Genomic DNA, 19497 nt, shown 5'->3' on the forward strand with positions numbered 1-19497 from the left:
CTGGGCAGCTCCCCTGAGGATAGGGCCAGTCTGCAGGGCATGACTGAAGCCTCCGTTGTCTGGTCGCTGCCTGGTCCCTATAGCAACAGCCATGGTGACTGCAGGCTGCAGACTGGGGGCCTCCAAACACATGCACATAATTAATGTGATTATATAGATATGTCAACCCTGTCACCTTCCAGTTCATTAAGCCAGACACACTCCCAGACCTGTCAGAGGCTAGTAAAGGCCTGAATCTGCCTGGCCTTAAGAGCAGAGCAAGCCCCGCCACATACATTTTATATAGGCCTTATACCAGGAGGAGCAATAGAGGGTTAGGTAGAAAATTCTCAGAAGGATGTCAAAGTACTCATAATAGCGGTTTTGACATCATTGTAAAATGCTCCGTGATCTGAAAAGCATTTTTTCCAGAAATGTCACTCAAATTATTTAAAAAATGTTGTCAAACAGAAAAAGATTGTTAGTGAAACAGACATTCAAGATCAGAATCTCAGCCATCCATAACAAAGTTCCAATGTGTTATCTGGTCCCATCTAGTTCTGTGCTCGAGCACTATCGATATCCTCCAATGAAACATTCCCACCTCACCAGCACCTGAAGGCTCAGATAAGTCAGTCCCTCCCGAAATCTTCAATAAATCATTGGGGTGGCAGGGTAGCCTAGTGGTTAGAGCGTTGGACTAGTAACCGGAAGGTTGCAAGTTCAAACCCCCAAGCTGACAAAGTACAAATCTGTCATTCTGCCCCTGAACAGGCAGTTAAACCGTCATTGAAAATAAGAATTTGTTCTCAACTGACTTGCCTAGTCAAATAAAGCTAAAAAAAAAAAAAAAAAAGGGCCTTTCTGGCTGTGTCTGAGGGAAGGTCCTGTTCCTTAGCACTGTACAAGCTGGTTTTACCAATATTATTTCACAGTAAGTGATATCCACAAAAATATACCATTTGAGAAATTTGACATAAGTTAGCATCACATTGCTACAAAGCTATTTGATATTGAACATACTACGATCGAAAAATCTAAATATACTTACAAAAAATATTTGTCTATATCAGATTGTTGAGACAGAATAAGTGCAAGGCAATTATCAATAATTAAGGTCAGAGGTGAATGCCCAATTCAGCAGCTATACTCACCGTTGTCATGCATGGTCTTTTGTCAAATGATTAACTTTGAAGGACCCCCATCTTTTATCACCCTTATCTCCTATGCTTTATAAGAACAGAGAAGGTGTCATTGGGAGAAAATAAAATCTGAAATTTACAATTTGCTGGGATAATCAAAACATGTGATTTTGGCATACTAAAAACTAAAGATTGAAAAGAATCATAACAATATTCAATTATTGTTTTATTAAGCCACACAACCAAATAAAAACACTTGTGCACAACTAAAGTTACCGCCATGCATTCAGAAGTCTCTTAATTGTAAAAACAGCATCTTCATACAAACCACACACACCGTGAAATGATTAGCGAACATTCAATCAAATAAATCACGTGCCATAAACCATGACCCAAACGTACAGCAGCACGACACCTGTACCTTTCCAACACAATATGACCAGGGGCAATAGAGTAGAAATAAATACATTAAAAAACAAAACGTTGACACTACAATCAGCAACGCATTTCAGACCTAGGTTTAAGTTAAGTGAGATTTGTTCTAAGCCTACATCTGTAAATTATAGTTTGGCAGCAATAAAAGACAAAGTACCTTGTTCAAACAACTAACAAACTTTGCTGAGACTGAAAGATGGTTGATAACAGGTACATTTGGCCAAATCCAGTCTGGGCCGGAGTGTTATCAAATGATACAGATAAATGTCTATCACCAGTCTACCATTTTACAGAGAATAAAACATTTCATGAAAAAAGATCATATCATTGACTTAAAATCCCTGAGTTTCCAGGCACTTGGAATTCCTCTTTGAATCCCTTCATTAAATAAACACAGTAACTGATCCTCTGTGCTTCGTTTTAAAAGTGGATATAAATGATTAAGGAGAATGAACAGGCGAGGCCCGAGTTTGATCAATCCATACACAAGTGGTGATGACTGCTACATAGACTGAACTCCATGGGTTCATGACAATCGGTACGGTATTAGCAGAACTATAGGACGACAATTTTAAAAACCATCAAGAGATTCTGAATCTGTCTAATAGCAAACTAGGCTGTAGTGTAGTGGTACCTTTTTCCTAATAGTAAAGTCTCATTTGCAGCATTTAACAATATTATGTGATGAAAAATGAATAAGGTTAACACTGGCATAAGATAAATGTGTTAAGTAGCAAGGCACAGAGTTGACCCATTATACTGCATCTCCATCATAGTCCCCAGGCAGTCACAGGCAACATGATCTGTGTCCCACAGGACAACAAAGTAGTAGTGTGTCAGAAGAAAGCCTTGTATTTTTTCATTCTTTTTACATCCGTGACACCTTAGTTACAGTAAGACAAGAGCACCCATCCTGTCCTTCTGTTGTGTTAAAAGAGTTTTACCTGCCTACATCACACTGGGCTTGTGTTAGCTAGATATTGTGGATAGTGTAGTTCTGTGTATTCTTCCTCAGTTCTGCATGAGGTACTGGTGGAAGTAGATGCCAAACAGGCTGCTGATGACCTGGCAGGCGGCCACCCACCAGGTAAGGAAGGCAAAGAGGCCTCTGAAGAAGAGTGGGGTGAGGACGGAGCGCAGGGCTGAGAAGCCCTCTGTCAGACGAGCCACCGTGGCCTGGATGTCCTCCTCCATGTACTCCACCCCATCCTCATCCTCCTCCAGCCCTGGCAGGACGGGAGTGACCGTTGGCATTACCAGGGCAGGAGTCACCCCCGGAGCCTGCTCCGCACCACTCCATGAGAAGTCACCTGACATACAGAACAAAAACACAGCAGGAACGAAGGCCGTTACCACATGAGACATCCTAAATGAACAACTTACAGGCTACAAATACAGGTAACTGACAAAATATAGGAAACCCCAACATAAAGTGTCTTAATAAGGTGTTGGGCCACCATGAGGCAGAACAGCTTCAATGCACCTTGTCATAGATTCTACAAGGGTCTGGAACTCTTGGAGGGATGCGACAATTCTTTCATGAGAAATACCACCATTTGGTGTTTTGTTGATAGTGGTGGAAAACTACGTGTCAGGCACCGCTCTAGAATCTCACAAAAGTGTTCAATTGGGTAGAGTTCCTGCTTACTGACACACACCATGTCTGAAATGTCTTGCCTACTTCTAACAGCATTTGCCCACAACAAAAACATTTTTTTAAAAACGCAACAATTAAAAAAAAAAAAAAAAAAGTTACAACTCAAATAAGGAAATCAATCAACTGAAATAAGTTAGGCCCTAATCTATGGATTTCAAGACTGGTAATACAGACTGCATCTGTTGGTCAGATGCCTTCAAAAGAAAAGGGTGTGGATAAGAAAACCAGTCAGTATCTGGTGTGACCACCATTGCCACATGCAGCGCAACATATCTCTTCAATGGCTGTGCGAAGTTGCTGGATATTGGCAGGAACTGGAACACGCTGTCCTACATGTCAATCCAGAGCATCCCAAACATGATCAATGGGTAACATGTCTGGTAAATATACAACAGGGAAATTTTCAGCTTCCAGGAAATGTATACAGATACTTGCGACATGGGGCCATGCATTATCATGCTGAAACATGAGGTGATGGCGGTGGATGAATGGCAAGACGATGTTCCCCAGGATTTGTTCACGGTATCTCTGTGCATTCAAATTGCCATCAATAAACTGCAATTGTGTTCGTTGTCCATAGCTTATGCCTGCTTATACCATGACCCCCCCATGGGGCACTCTATTCACCACGTTGACGTCAGCAAACTGCTTGCCTACACAACGCCATGCATTTGCCCGGTACAGTTGAAATCGTGATTCATCCATGAAGAGTACACTTCTCCAGTGTGCCAGTGACCATCGAAGGTGAGCATTTGCCCACTGAAGTCAGGTCAAGACCCTGGTCAAGACGATCAGCACGCAGAAGAACTTCACTGAGACAGTTTGAGCAGAAATTCTTTGGTTGTGCAAACCCAGCTTCATCAGCTGTCCGGGAAGCTGGTCTCAGACAATCCTGCTGGTGAAGAAGCCGGACGCGGAGGTCCTGAGCTGGCATTTTTACGTGGTTAGCGGCTGTTAGGCCAGTTGGACGTACTGCCAAATTCTCTAAAACAAATGTTGAGGCGGCTTGCGGTTGAGAAATTAAAACACTCAATTCTCTAGCAACAGCTTTGGTGGACATTCCTGCAGGCAGCATTCCAATTGCACGCTCCCTCAAGACATCTGTGGCATTGTGTTGTAACAAAACTGCACATTTTAGAGTGGCCTTTAATCGTTTCTAGCACAAGATGCAACTGTGTAATGATCATGCTGGGGATCTTTTAATTCAGCTCACGAAACATGGGACCAACACTTTGCATGGTGTTTATATTTTTGTTCTGTATATACTTACGGTCAAAAGTTTTAGAACACCTACTCATTCAAGGGTTTTTCTTTATTTTTTTACATTGTATAATAACTGTGAAGACATCAAAACTATGAAATAACATATGGACTCATGTAGTAGCCAAGAAAAGTGTTAAACAAAATATTTCTTCAAATAGCCACCCTTTGCCTTGATGACAGCTTTGCACACTCTTGGCATTCTCTCAACCAGCTTCACCTGGAATGATTTTCCGACAGTCTTGAAGGAGTTCCCACATATGCTGAGCACTTGTTGGCTGCTTTTCCTTCACTCTGCGGTCTAACTAATCCCAAACCATCTGAATTGTGTTGAGGCCAGGTGATTGTGGGGGGCCAGGTCAACTGATGCAGCACTCCATCACTCTCCTTCTTGGTCAAATAGTCCTTACACAGCCTGGAGGTGTGTTGGGTCATTGTCCTGTTGAAAAACAAATGATTGTCGCACTAAGCACAAACCAGATGGGATGGCATATCGCTGCTGAATGCTGTGGTAGCCATGCTGGTTAAGTGCGCCTTGAATTCTAAATAAACCAAAGAGTGTCACCAGAAAAGCACCCCCAACTCCATGCTTCACGGTGGGAAATACACATGCAGAAATCATCCGTTCACCCACACCGCATCTCACAAAGACCCAGCGGTTAGAACCAAAAATCTCCAATTTGAAGTTCAGACCAAAGGACAAATTTCCACAGGTCTAACGTCCATTTCTCTTGTTTCTTGGCCAAAGCAAGTCTCTTATTATTATTAAGTCCTTTAGTAATGGTTTCCTTGCCGCAATTTGACCATGAAGGCCTGATTCACAGTCTCCTGAACAGTTGATCTTGTAATGTGTCTTACTTGAACTCAAACATTTATTTGGGCTGCAATTTCTGAGGCTGGTAAGTAACTCGCATATCTGCAGCAGAGGTAACTCGCCATCTTCCATTCCTGTGGCGGTCCTCATGAGAGCCAGTCCCATAGCGCTTGATGGTTGTTACAACTGCACTTGAAGAAACTTTCAAAGTTCTTGAAATGTTCTGTATTGACAGATCTTCATGTCTTAAAGTAGTGATGGACTGTAGTTTCTCCTTGCTTATTTGAGCTGTTCTTGCCATAATATAGACTTAGCCCTATTTGGTAAAAGGCCATCTTCTGTACACCACCCCTACCTTGTCAGAACACGATTGTCTCAAACACACTAAGAAGGAAAGAAGTTTCGCAAATTAACCTTTTAACAAGGCACACCTGTTAAATGAAATGCATTCCAGGTGACTACATCATGAAGCTTGTTGAGAGAATGCGTGTGCAAAGATGTCATCAAGGCAAAGGGTGGCTATTTGAAGAATCTCAAATACATTGATTTGTTTAACACTTTTTTTGGTTACAACTTGATTCCATGTGTTATATCATAGTTTTGATGTCTTCACTACTATTCTACAATGTAGAAAATAGTAAAAATAAAATCCCTTGAATGAGGTGTTCTAAAACTTTTGACCAGTAGCGTATACTGTGTACTAATCGTACTACACACACACACACAACCTCTTCAGAACATACTGTTTAGTCAAAATGAACACAGTAACCAAGAAATATCAACAAAATAGGCTCACCAATCCTGAGAATGTATCATCTAACGCACAATTGCGTTGATTCCCGCCATTTGTTCATTTGGGTACAGCGGGTCCCTTTTTCTCTTTATAAACAAGCGTGAGTCTGGAAAGATAATTCTCTTCCTCAAAATGTCACATTCTATAAAAAACAACACCTATGCTCCTTTGAGATGCCTCTTTCAGTCACTGAGATCTCTTCTTCTAGCCATGGTATCCCAAATAATGGGCAACTAGCCATCTCTATACATGACCCTAAGCATGATAGGATGTTAATTGCTTAATTAACTCAGGAATCACACCTGTGTGGAAGCACCTGCTTTCAATATACTTTGCATCCCTCATTTACACACGTATTTCCTTTATTTTGGCAGTTACCTGTAACATCAGGCATTATGGTGAAGCGGTTGGTAAATTATCATGACTCCCCATTTTTTAATTGAAGAATGCAGATTCTCAGCAGTCACTGAAGGCCTCACTGAGATTAGAGTTGTTGCTTATGTTGTTAGGTGCTGTACATGTCTTACCCAGGACCTTCAGAGCCAGGGTAGAGAAGAGGAGGAGTAGAACAGGGATCACGTACTGCAGGGTGACTATGGTCAGGTAGCAGAACACTCGGGTCACCTGGAAGGACAACAAAGACTCATGGATACAGGTTTCCTCTGTCAATTAAGGTTGGGCAGTACCTATATTTTCAAACCATTTCTGTACCATACCAGGGTGTACGGTATTACCGGAAGTGCACACAAGGGGTGCTATTTCTAAAACAATTTAGGCAACAGGGATCTTGAGCCAACAGAGATTGTATGTCTCTGCTGTAAGCAAGAAGCTTGATCTTGCCACTTAGCTAGAAATCTAGCCAATTAGCTAGAAAGTTAGCAAAGCAAATGCATAGCTGGAGCCCTGAGCTGGAGATAAGAAATCTAAGGTGTCGAATTATAGTTATGCTTACCTTATAGTTTAAGCAGTGACGTAGCACGCCCCAGCCCAACCCCTCTGCCCCCCAAAAAAGTGTATGTATGCATGTATAACTTTTTTTTAAAAACAGTATTGAAAATCATATTGTCGGTAATTCGAAAAACAAAATGGCTGGTTTAGAGGTTTAGGCATCTTACCTTCCTCTGGATGTCGATGGCAGCGATGCGTCCTGCCTCCTTCTTCATCTGGTCCACCCACTTCTGGGACAGGTTGAGGTAGGCCTGCATGTGGTAGCGGGTCAGGGCCAGCCTCAGGCAGCACAGCACCACCACCGTCCACAGACGAACACTGTCAAACATCGCGCTTGACATACTGGGATGACACACAGAGACGTCAACACTAGGAGTAGAGCTGTTGCGGTGACTGCAATACCGCCACACTGGCAGTCATGACCACAGTCAAATTCCACATGACCATTGAGTCACGTTAATCTCCTCTTATGCATTCTGGACATGTGTTGTTAGTACCCAACTGCTAATGGCAGTGTACTCTGATCTCTATAGTCCCTCTAACCACTGACATCAATGCAAATTGGATCTCAAATCATAGCAAACACTTATCAGAACAGTTTTTAAAACCCACCTCACTGATCCATCAATTTAAAGAAAAATTCAATAACAGGTTGAAACGGAGTGGAAAACATGGTCATTGTGGATGTTGTTTCAAAGCCAAACAATGAAGTGGACAGTGCTTTCTAAGGTGATGATCAATTCAAAACACCCATACACATATTAGACCTTATGGATACATATAGGCTTGAGCCCAAGCCCGAAAAAACCCTGAATGAAAATGATTTTTCCTTATACAATACATAGCTAATAGCCTACCGCTTACGACACACGGCAGATTTCTTATATATATATATATATATATATATATACATACACAGTGCCTTGCGAAAGTATTTGGCCCCCTTGAACTTTGCGACCTTTTACCACATTTCAGGCTTCAAACATAAAGATATAAAACTATTTTTTTGTGAAGAATCAACAACAAGTGGGACACAATCATGAAGTGGAACGACATTTATTGGATATTTCAAACTTTAACAAATCAAAAACTGAAAAATTGGGCGTGCAAAATTATTCAGCCCCTTTACTTTCAGTGCAGCAAACTCTCTCCAGAAGTTCAGTGAGGATCTCTGAATGATCCAATGTTGACCTAAATGACTAATGATGATAAATACAATCCACCTGTGTGTAATCAAGTCTCTGTATAAATGCACCTGCACTGTGATAGTCTCAGAGGTCCGTTAAAAGCGCAGAGAGCATCATGAAGAACAAGGAACACACCAGGCAGGTCCGAGATACTGTTGTGAAGAAGTTTAAAGCCGGATTTGGATACAAAAAGATTTACCAAGCTTTAAACATCCCAAGGAGCACTGTGCAAGCGATAATATTGAAATGGAAGGAGTATCAGACCACTGCAAATCTACCAAGACCTGGCCGTCCCTCTAAACTTTCAGCTCATACAAGGAGAAGACTGATCAGAGATGCAGCCAAGAGGCCCATGATCACTCTGGATGAACTGCAGAAATCTACAGCTGAGGTGGGAGACTCTGTCCATAGGACAACAATCAGTCGTGTATTGCACAAATCTGGCCTTTATGGAAGAGTGGCAAGAAGAAAGCCATTTCTTAAAGATATCCATAAAAAGTGTTGTTTAAAGTTTGCCACAAGCCACATGGGAGACACACCAAACATGTGGAAGAAGGTGCTCTGGTCAGATGAAACCAAAATTGAACTTTTTGGCAACAATGCAAAACGTTATGTTTGGCGTAAAAGCAACACAGCTGAACACACCATCCCCACTGTCAAACATGGTGGTGGTAGCATCATGGTTTGGGCCTGCTTTTCTTCAGCAGGGACAGAGAAGATGGTTAAAATTGATGGGAAGATGGATGGAGCCAAATACAGGACCATTCTGGAAGAAAACCTGATGGAGTCTGCAAAAGACCTGAGACTGGGACGGAGATTTGTCTTCCAACAAGACAATGATCCAAAACATAAAGCAAAATCTACAATGGAATGGTTCAAAAATAAACATATCCAGGTGTTAGAATGGCCAAGTCAAAGTCCAGACCTGAATCCAATCGAGAATCTGTGGAAAGAACTGAAAACTGCTGTTCACAAATGCTCTCCATCCAACCTCACTGAGCTTGAGCTGTTTTGCAAGGAGGAATGGGAAAAAATTTCAGTCTCTCGATGTGCAAAACTGAAAGAGACATACCCCAAGCGACTTACAGCTGTAATCGCAGCAAAAGGTGGCGCTACAAAGTATTAACTTAAGGGGGCTGAATAATTTTGCACGCCCAATTTTTCAGTTTTTGATTTGTTAAAAAAGTTTGAAATATCCAATAAATGTCGTTCCACTTCATGATTGTGTCCCACTTGTTGTTGATTCTTCACAAAAAAATACAGTTTTATATCTTTATGTTTGAAGCCTGAAATGTGGCAAAAGGTGGTAATTGGTCTAGCCAATACTCTAAAATTAAACACATACTAGTCACCTTTGAGAGTGGACTATATACACTTATGGATACTGGATGGACTGGTTACCTTATGCTATCCACGAGTCTGGGAAAGTACACATAGGCAAAACTGTTGGTTCATTGATTGTGCAAGGCGGCTTACAGTTAAATACAAATTCACAAATTGTAGGCTGTTATATTTTCATAATGAATAGGCTGACACTTCCTTTAGCTACACAATCTCACCACTGTGCGTTTCCATCTCCTCGCTCTCTCCTTAATTCCTTTCGAGAGCGCAGAGATCGGGACTGTCAGTTTAATTAAATATGTTTCATTGTAAAAACATTTTACTACCTATATTCCTTAACAGATTTAACTTGCCTTATCAAATTAAGCACTAGAGAGCTGCAAGAACATGGTTGGAGAGCCCATGGCATACAAAGTGTTGGCGCAATATCACCTGTCACGCAGCAAGAGGCTGCATGCTCCTCAAATAGTGGCTGTTGCTTGGAGTGAAATAAGTGTTATAAGCCCAGACATCTCTATATGCAATCTTGTGTGAAAGCAGAGTTGAGATGGTTGCCACTAAAAAGACGATCCAAGCTGCTACTATATTTATTTCTCAGCTGCTTATATTAAGCACATGCGCTGCTATTAAACCAGAGTAGCTAGCTGGTCTGGTTACAAAACAGACCGCGGGAAAGTGGCCTTCAGTCGTTATTCGAGTGCATACGGAGATGTCTTTTTTCCTCTGCCCATTTGATAATGGGCCATTCCAAATCTAAACAAATTTGACATACTAGTTAATTGAGACTATCATCAAGTCTATAGGTCGCATCATGCAGCTCATAAATGTTAGTATTGTTTGACATTCTAAGATTCGTATCATTCACAACTAGATTAACTCTAAATCAAGCATATAGGACCTTTCAAATGATCACTTGTACACTCAGCTCCAGAATGGGAAAAATATCCTTTCTATTATTTTGACTATTAAATCATATAATATAAAATGGCACAGGACTAAAAAGCATATCTTGTCTGTTAAATTAACTATCCTAGAACCTACGCATGGCCAGATAACATACAGTAGGCCCACTCATAAAATCGGTTCTTCTGAAATACTGTACATTCTCTTCATACGTTTCTTTAGACCTACCCAAAGTAAATCATGGATTTATTGAGATGGTGTATATTAAATGGATTTGTTAAACTTCTTTAAAAATGTACTGTAATGTTCCAAAGGCTAGCATCAGCGGCTTGTATGTGTGGAGACGCTAAACGTGCTGATGTTAATTAACGGTCAATTACCGTGAGACCGGCAGTCAATTGCATGACAATAACCAGCTGACTAAGTTTCATGACCGCCACAGCCCTAAGAAGGAATGAGCACAAGGGTGCCAAACAGTCATAATTGTAATATTTCATCATTGAAGTATAGGAAATCAGGGGATGCACAAGAGTGGAATACAGCAAGTATATACATACACTACATGACCAAAAATATGTGGACACCTTCTCATCAAACATCTCATTCCAAAATCATGGGCATGAACATGGAGTTGGTCCCCCTTTGCTGCAAAAACAGCCTCCACTCTTCTGGGAACGTTCCATTAGATGTTAGAACATTGCTTCGGGGACTTGCTTCCATTCAGCCACAAGACCATTAGTGAGGTCGGGCACTGATGTTGGGCGATTAGGCCTGGCTTGTAGTCAGCATTCCAATTAATTCCAAAGGTGTTCGATGGGGTTGAGGTCAGGGCTTTGTGCAGACCAGTCAAGTTCTTCCACACCGATCGACAAACCATTTCTCTATGGACATTGCTTTATGCATGGGGACATTGTAATGCTGAAACAGGAAAGGGCCTTCCCAAACTGTTGCCACAAAGTTAAAAGCACAGAATCATCTAGAATGTCATTGTATGCTGCAGCGATATGATTTCCGTTCACTGGAACTAAGGCGCGTAGCCCGAACTATGAAAAACAGCCCCAGACAATACAGTTGGCACTATGCATTGAGGCAGGTAGTGTTCTCCTGGCATCCACCAAACCCAGATTCATCAGTCAGACTGTCAGATGGTGAAGCGTGACTCATCACTCCAGAGAACACATTTCCACTGCTCCAGAGTCCAATGGCAGCAAGCTTTACACTACTCCTGCTGATGCTTGCCATTACGCATGGTGATCTTAGGTTTGTGTGCAGCTGCTCGGCCATGGAAACCCATTTCATGAAGCTCCAGACAAAGTTTTCGTGCTGACGTTGCTTCCAGAGGCAATTTAGAGCTTGGTAGCGAGTGTTGCAACCAAGGACAGACGATTCAGCGCTTCAGCACTCGGTGGTCCTGTTCCGTGAGCTTGTGTGGCCTACCACTTCGCGGCTGAGCTGTTGTTGCTCCTAGACGTTTCCACTTCACAATAAAAGCACGTACAGTTGACCGAACTGACTTGTTGGAAGAGTGGCATTCTTTAGCGGTGCCACGTTAAGTCACTGAGCTCTTCAGTAAGGCCATTCTACTGCCATTGTTTAGCTATGAATATTGCATGCTGTGTGCTCGATTTTATACACGTCAGCAACGAGTGCGACTGAAATAGCCGAATCAACTAATTTGAAGGGGTGTCCACATACTTTTGTACATATAGAGTACCAAGACACACACTTACAGCGTGACCGAGGTCTTCCCCATGGGAGCGTTCCCCAGGAAGTCCCTAGCGATGGGTTTGATCCACAACACGATCACCACCACTGGAGCCAGAAAACTAATGTGCAACAGAATCCTACAGGAAGCAGAAAACACCGAACAGGAAGACATCACTAGTGGAGCCAGGTGGTTATTTGGTTTCACAGCTAAATCTGTGTTAGTGTTCTTACTGGATGAATGGGCGGTCTGAGTTCATCTGAACTGCGTCCAGGTGGGTCTGGGCTAGGCGGAGGCCAGGGAAGGCCAGCAAAGCACCAATAAAAGCACAGATGGCAGCCAGACCCAACTTCACAGTCAGCTTGGTCACCGGGACTCTGATGGGAGTCCAAATATAATAAACATTAGAGAGAACATTTGCCAACACACAGATCACTAAAAGCATATCATCAGTCCATGAATGACTATTCTATGGACCCAATTTGTGATTTACATATTTATTTTAAATACATTTAAGCTGTTCAATGAAAAGATACTTACGACCACTCAGCAAAGCCTTGCTGTTTTGCGAAAACTTCAAGGTTGTCAAAAAGACTGTTAAAACCTGCAATACAAAAGCATAAAAATTATAAAATTAACTAAACAAATCACTGTTGTGTGTTATATTTGTTTTTTTATTACAAACACACACTGTACAGAACATTAGGAACACCTGCATGGGATCAATATCATGCCAAATGTATTGTGAACACACAGCATGCATTTTGTATTCGTGTATCATGATCTGTACCAACCCACAAATGTAAATCACTATCCACAAACAAACACCTTTTGATTTGGTATTTGTAAATTGATATATTGCATTATAATTTTTTTAGAACAGCAGATATGCAGGTCATTTCCAAGGACCTTAAGGAAAATGACTGCCATAAAGATTTGCACATAGAGATATGCGCAAACATGACAGATACGGCAAACCTGCAACTCCATATTTGGAAGAGCTTAGGTCACCTGAATTTTGTCAGGGATTTGACAAGAAAAATACAAGAAGTTATCAAGCTTAAAAAGCGATTTGTAGTCGTATGGGGGGGGGGGGAAGGGTTTGTACCCGTAGAAAGAGATTTCTATAAATTGCTGGCAGCCTCTCGTTTGGCCATGTTGATGCCTGCCTTTCAAGGCTGCAGAAATTATAGTATGGTAACCATAATGTTAACCATATGTGTACAATGTAAAGAATCGAAACCCTAGATTACTCTATATTTGCAACACTATTGCAGTGTACACCCGTTTGTAAAGCTCACCGCAAAAGTAGTCAATGCCATATTTGGGCGATGAACGGTATACACAATACATTTGGCATGATCCCATACACCTGCTCTTTCCATGACAGAGTCACCTGGTCAGTCAATGATCCCTTATTGATGCCACAATTCCACTTCAAAATCAGAGTAGACGAAGGGGAGGAGACAGGTTAAAGAATACATTTTAAGCCTTGAGACATGGATTGTATACAGTTGAAGTCAGAAGTTTACATACACCTCAGCCAAATGCATTTAAACTCAGGTTTTTCACAATTCCTGACATTTAATCCTAGTAAAAATTTGTCTTCGGTCAGTTAAGATCACCACTTTATTTTAGAGAGAATGATTTAGTTCAGCTTTAACTTCTTTCATCACATTCCCAGTGGGTCAGAAGTCTACATTCACTCAATTAGTATTTGGTAGCATTGCCTTTAAATTATTTAACTTTGGTCAAACATTTCAGGTAGCCTTCCACAAGTTTCCCACAATAAGTTGGGAGAATTTTTGCCCATTCTTCCTAAAAGAGCTGGTGTAACCGAGTCAGGTTTGTAGGCTTCCTTGCACACACGCTTTTTCAGTTCTGCCCACACATTTCCTATAGGATTGAGGTCAGGGCTTTGTGATGGCCACTCCAATACCTTGACTTTGTTGTCCTTAAGCCATTTTGCCACAACTTTGGAAGTATGCTTGGGGTCATTGTCCATTTGGAAGACCCATTTGCGACCAAGCTTTAACTTCTTGACTGAGGTATTGAGATGTTGCTTCAATTTATCCACATCATTTTTCTGCCTCATGATGCCATCTATTTTGTGAAGTGCACCAGTCCCTCCTGCAGCAAAGCACCCCCACAACATGCTGCAGCCACCCCCGTGCATCACGGTTGGGATGGTGTTCTTCGGCTTGCAAGCTTCCCCCTTTTTCCTCCAAACATAACGATGGTCATTATGACAAAACAGTTCTATTTGTTTCATCAGACCAGAGGACATTTCTCCAAAAAGTCCCCAGTTGCAAACTGTAGTCTGGCTTTTTTATGGCGGTTTTGGGGCAATGGCTTCTTCCTTGCTGAGCGGCCTTTCAGGTTATGTTGATATAGGACTAATTTTACTGTGGATAGATACTTTTGTACCCGTTTCCTCCAGCATATCCAAGAAGTCCTTTGCTGTTGTTCTGGGATTGATTTGCACTTTTCACACCAAAGTACGTTCATCTCTAGGAGACAGAACGCGTCTCCTTCCTGAGCGGTATGACGGCTGCGTGGTCCCATGGTGTTTATACTTGCGTACTATTGTTTGTACAGATGAACGTGGTACTTTCAGGCGTTTCGAAATTGCGCCCAAGGATGAACCAGACTTGGAGGTCTAAAATAAATTCTGAGGTCTTGGCTGATTTCTTTTGATTTTCCCATGATGTCAAGCAAAGAGGCACTGAGTTTGAAGGTAGGTCTTGAAATACATCCACAGGTACTCAAATGATGTCAATTAGCCTATCAGAAGCTTCTAAAGCCATGACATAATTTCTGGAAAAATTCTAAGCTGTTTAAAGGCAGTCAACTTAGTGTATGCATTTAAACTTCTGACCCACTGGAATTGTGATACAGTAAATAATCTTTCTGTAAACAGTTGTTGTAAAAATGACTTGTGTCATGCACAAAGTAGATGTCCTAACCGACTTGCCAAAACTATATAGTTTGTTAACAAGAAATCTGTGGAGTGGTTGAAAAACGAGTTTTAATGACTCCAACCTAAGTGTATGTAAACTTCCAACTTCAACTGTACATGTGCCATTCAAAGGGTGAATGGGAAAGACAAGATTTAAGTGCCTTTGAACCGGGTATGGTAGTAGGTGCACCAGTTTGAGTGTGTCCAGAACAGCAATGATGATGGGTTTTTCACACGCAACAGTTTCCTGTGTATCAAGAATGGTCCACCACCCAAAGGACATCCAGCCAACTTCACAACTGTGGGAAGCATTGGAGTCAACATGGGCTAGCATCCCTGTGGAACGCTTTCGACACCTTGTAGAGTTCATGCCCTGACGAATTGAGGCTGTTTTGAGGGGGAAAGGGGGGTGTAACTCAATGTTATTAAAGTGTTAAATGTTTTGACACACAGTGTATATCCCCATGGGACTGCTGTAGTAGGGGTTAGTGTCGTGGACATACCAGGCTCCAGGCCAAACTCCAGGTAGTCTTCTCTGACCACTAGCACCAACATGGCCACCAGCAGAGATAGGAAACCAAAGGCCAAGCACACTGAACGCTCACCCCCCTCGTCAGACCGGAAATAGTGGCCCATCAGGGAGTGGAGGGTTTTCCTGTGGAGAGGGTTAAGGGCAACACAGGGACAATCGGGCAGTCCCTCAACAAACAACTCCAATCAAGGAGGAGCACAACAGGTGCATTTGAGTGTTTTTTTGGCAACCGTGCATGTTTGGGTGACAAGCTATACTTCCTGTTGCAAGTTTCATACTGTTTTTGAATGGGCGTCAAGCTTATATCATCAAATTCATGAAAACTTGCTCACTTAAGATACATGTCAAATTATATTTGTGGATTAATTTACTTCTACCTGATGCCTTTCATGAAGGTTTGACTGAATTTTTATTTTTCCATAATCAAAAAGCTAATTAATTCAAAAAAACAAATATAATTTCACATACTGTATCTTAAAATGACCATGTTTATGAATTTGATTATAAGCTTGAAGCCCATTCAAAAACAGTACGGGACTTGCAACAGGAAGTAGGCGGGACTTTCATAGGGTTATTGATGTATACAAGGAGCCCACTTTGTAGAAATTGACACCAACAGTTTTTACATGGTGATAACATTGACAAGTACAGTGAGTACAACTTAAGTCTTAAGAATTAGTTAAATTCCATTTTCAAGTTAAAATTGTAATACAACTATGGGATCTCAGAGAAGGTGAACTGAAGGATACAGGCAGCAGAGAACAGTCAGCACACACCAGAAGGCCCCAATGTGGACCTCCATGGCAGGGTCAACTACATAGAAGTAGCCCTCAGTGAAAAGGTAGATGCCCATCGCATACACTGCAAAGTCAATCAACCACTGGTACTCCAGGAAGAATCGCAGTACTGAGAATGGGAAAGGAGAGACAAAGCAAAAATATTGTAAGGAAAAGATAAGGCCTAAATGCAAGGGCTTGGAGGGCATTTCAGTCAGCAGTAGTGGTCATGCTTTTGTTTTATTTACCAAGGGCATCAAGGACACCAATTGGAGCTTTTTCTAAGTTAAGGTCGATGTCCTTCGGCACTGTGAGAGGCTTGCTGTCCCCATTCTGTCTCCTACAAAGAAGAAGTCAGCAAACCTTCCCTGTAACAGCACAGTCTACTATCATAACAGTGATACAAAAGAAAAGACACCAGTTATACTGTACCATCATGCAGTACCTCAGCTCACACCTGTCTCTCCTGCTGGGCTTGCTGGGCATCTGTTTGCCTGCCAGGGCGCACAGCTCTCCTTCAGAGGGGTGTTTGAACCGGAATAGACTGAAAGGATCAAGTTATATTTGTTTTAAACATATATACATTGCAAGTAGTTGGCTAGTAGTACGACTGTTGTTTTACTCAAATCTATTCACTATGATTAGGCAATTTATCCTACCCTCATGATCTAATAAGGAATAACTCCAAAGCACTATCAGGATGTCTCTACAACCAACCTCCAAATCCACTTCTGCATGACATTTGTGTACATTACTTTACCTGCCATTGCATAGAAGCCAGCGGGCAAAAGAACAGTGTGGAGTCATTCTCTGCATGATGCTAGCAGCCAGCAAGCTGACCACCAGCTGCACTCCAATTAGCGCCTGTTCAGACAGACAGACACACACCTTGTTAATCAAAGTAGCTACAGTACAAAAAGGGGTCAACCCAACGTTTGTAGACAACCAACATGGAGTTTCCTGAGAATTTTTTCAACCGACACAACTGCTGCGTGTCTCAAAGGTGTCGCTACTACACGTGTCGAGAGTGGGGGGTGCCCTCCTACAACTGTCAGTCATTCAGCTTTTCCAGGAAGGAACCAAGTCCTCATAAGCCAATGAAAGAAATGACCCAAGATAGCCATGACATGGGGAAGTGCTAGCTTTGAAGGTTTACCATCCATGCTAGCAGCCCAAGTAAGCTAGCTAACGGTGTGCAACGTGTCCATGGCTAATATAATGCAATAGCAATTTATGCTAACTTCAAACTGACATATAGCCAGCTCTCAATTTGAAGATAACCTGAAGCAGTAACTGTGACCAGTAGCGACATTTTACCGGTAGCTGACATTTCTAAGCTAGCTACCTAGCTATTTTGTAGCCAAAAAGTACCTGCCGCAGAGGCTAAACGCTATAGCTACAAGCATTTGAATTAGCTAGCGAAGCATTACATGCTGGTTGCAAATGGACACAGATGAAACATCTAGCTACTCACCATCTCTCTTCAACGAACTGAAGTATATGTTCGTAGTGTTAGCGACACACATGTGTAGTTTAAGTGTCTTGACAACTGATCAAAGATGGCAGATAAATTAAGATTGTTTACCATTGAACATAAATTGTAAGTTCAGGTCTACTTAACTGACACCAATGCAATAGCAGATGGGTCTGGTCTTCTTAGTTCATTGACTTTCATTTAACTAGGGGGGGACGCTTCCTTTTCCGTCTCTGAGCTGATGACATTATGCTACTGTAGGTAGGCAGGCCTGGATTTGGGTTCCACAAACCGCAGAAAACAAGCGGTTTCATTGGCTCGAATAGATGTCTGTTCACGATTTCTTTGGATCCCGTTACAAACTATGCCAAAAGTGGTGGAAGACGCCTAGTAAAAATATACCTCAATCACAATAATAATGTATTTTCTAATGTAGAAAATAAATAGTTGAACCTGCTTAGCAATAAAAAAAAGAAAAGGGTTAGCTAAAATGCAAGAAGAAAAAAATCTACTTTTGACATCAATTTGACCGAAGCTGTATCGCTTCTAGACATGACCAGCTAGTACCCATACCAAACCATATTTGCTAGTACTGCAGAAAAATATATAAATGCAACATGTAAATTGCGTCCCATGTTTTATGAGCTGAAATAAACGATCACAGAAATTTTCCATAAGCACCAAAAGTGTATTTCTCTCAAATTGTATGCACAAATTTGTTTACATCCCTGTTAGTGAGGTTTTATCCTTTGTTAAAATAATCCAGCCACCTGGTAGGTGTGGCATATTAAGAAGCTGATTAAACAGCATGCTCATTACACAGTTTCACCTTGTGCTGGGGACAATAAAAGGCCACTCTAAAATGTGCTGTTTTGTCACACAACACAATGCCACAGATGTCTCAATTTCTGAGGGAGTGTGCAGTTGGCATGCTGACTGCAGGAATGTCCACCAGAGCTGTTTTTAATTTCTACCATAAGCCACCTCCAAATTCGTTTTAGAGAATTTGGCCGTACGTCTAATCGGCCTCACAACCGCAGACCACGTGTATGGTGTTGTGTGGGTGAGCGGTTTGCTGATATCAATGTTGTGAACAGAGTGCCCCATGGTGGCGGTGGAGTTATGGTATAGGCAGGCATAACCTACAGACAAGGAACACTTGCATTATCGATGGCCATTTGAATGCACAGAGATACTGTGATGAGATCCTGAGGCCCATTGTAGTGCCATTCATCCACCACCATCAACTCATGTTTCAGAATGATAATGCATGGCCCCGTATCACAAGGATCTGTACACAATTCCTGGAAGCTGAAAATGTCCCAAGTTCTTCCATGGCCTGCATACTGCCTTAATTTTTTAACTGCCTTAGTTTTGCTAACTGCCTTAACTTTGCTGAACAACAGGAAGAGTAGCAGCTGCTTTGGCAGCAGCTAATGGGTATCCATAAGAAATACAAATACAAATACTCAATAGACATGTCACCCGTTGAGCATGTTTGGGATGCTCTGGACTGACGTGTACGACAGCATGTTCCAGTTCCCGCCAAAATCCAGCAACTTCGCACAGCCATTGAAAAGAAGTGGGACAAC

General features: G+C 41.8%; 1 protein-coding gene across 3 annotated transcripts; it reads right to left on the minus strand.

Moving 5' to 3' along the window:
- Positions 1–1334: 1334 nt before the first annotated feature.
- Positions 1335–18262, minus strand: LOC110532071 (transmembrane protein 161A). 3 transcript variants are annotated; one of them, XM_036967735.2, is made up of 12 exons: positions 17906–18262; positions 17192–17295; positions 16877–16975; positions 16680–16771; positions 16405–16561; positions 15627–15778; positions 12705–12768; positions 12398–12541; positions 12190–12303; positions 7196–7370; positions 6608–6704; positions 1335–2866 (listed from the first exon to the last, which is right to left on the minus strand). In XM_036967735.2, exons 1-12 carry the CDS (start codon positions 17906–17908, stop codon positions 2568–2570), a joined length of 1500 nt encoding a protein of 499 aa, XP_036823630.2. In that variant the 5' UTR covers positions 17909–18262; the 3' UTR covers positions 1335–2567. The 3 variants fall into 3 exon arrangements, with proteins under 3 accessions (XP_036823630.2, XP_036823680.2, XP_090061333.1); XM_036967785.2 differs by having other exon boundaries at positions 16889–16975; positions 17906–18198; XM_090205207.1 differs by having other exon boundaries at positions 16864–16975; positions 17906–18168.
- Positions 18263–19497: the final 1235 nt, after the last annotated feature.

Source organism: Oncorhynchus mykiss, chromosome 1 (genome assembly GCF_057628025.1).
Source record: "Oncorhynchus mykiss isolate SJ-2025 chromosome 1, ASM5762802v1, whole genome shotgun sequence".
Classification (NCBI taxonomy): Eukaryota; Metazoa; Chordata; class Actinopteri; order Salmoniformes; family Salmonidae; genus Oncorhynchus; species Oncorhynchus mykiss.

Excerpts from the sequence above, each read along its gene's own strand:
- LOC110532071 (XM_036967735.2), bottom strand. Across the intron at positions 16,976-17,191 it reads TGGCTTCTATGCAATGGCAG|TCTATTCCGGTTCAAACACC; the intron begins GTAAAGTAATGT and ends TGATCCTTTCAG. Across the intron at positions 16,772-16,876 it reads AGAGACAGGTGTGAGCTGAG|GAGACAGAATGGGGACAGCA; the intron begins GTACTGCATGAT and ends TCTTCTTTGTAG.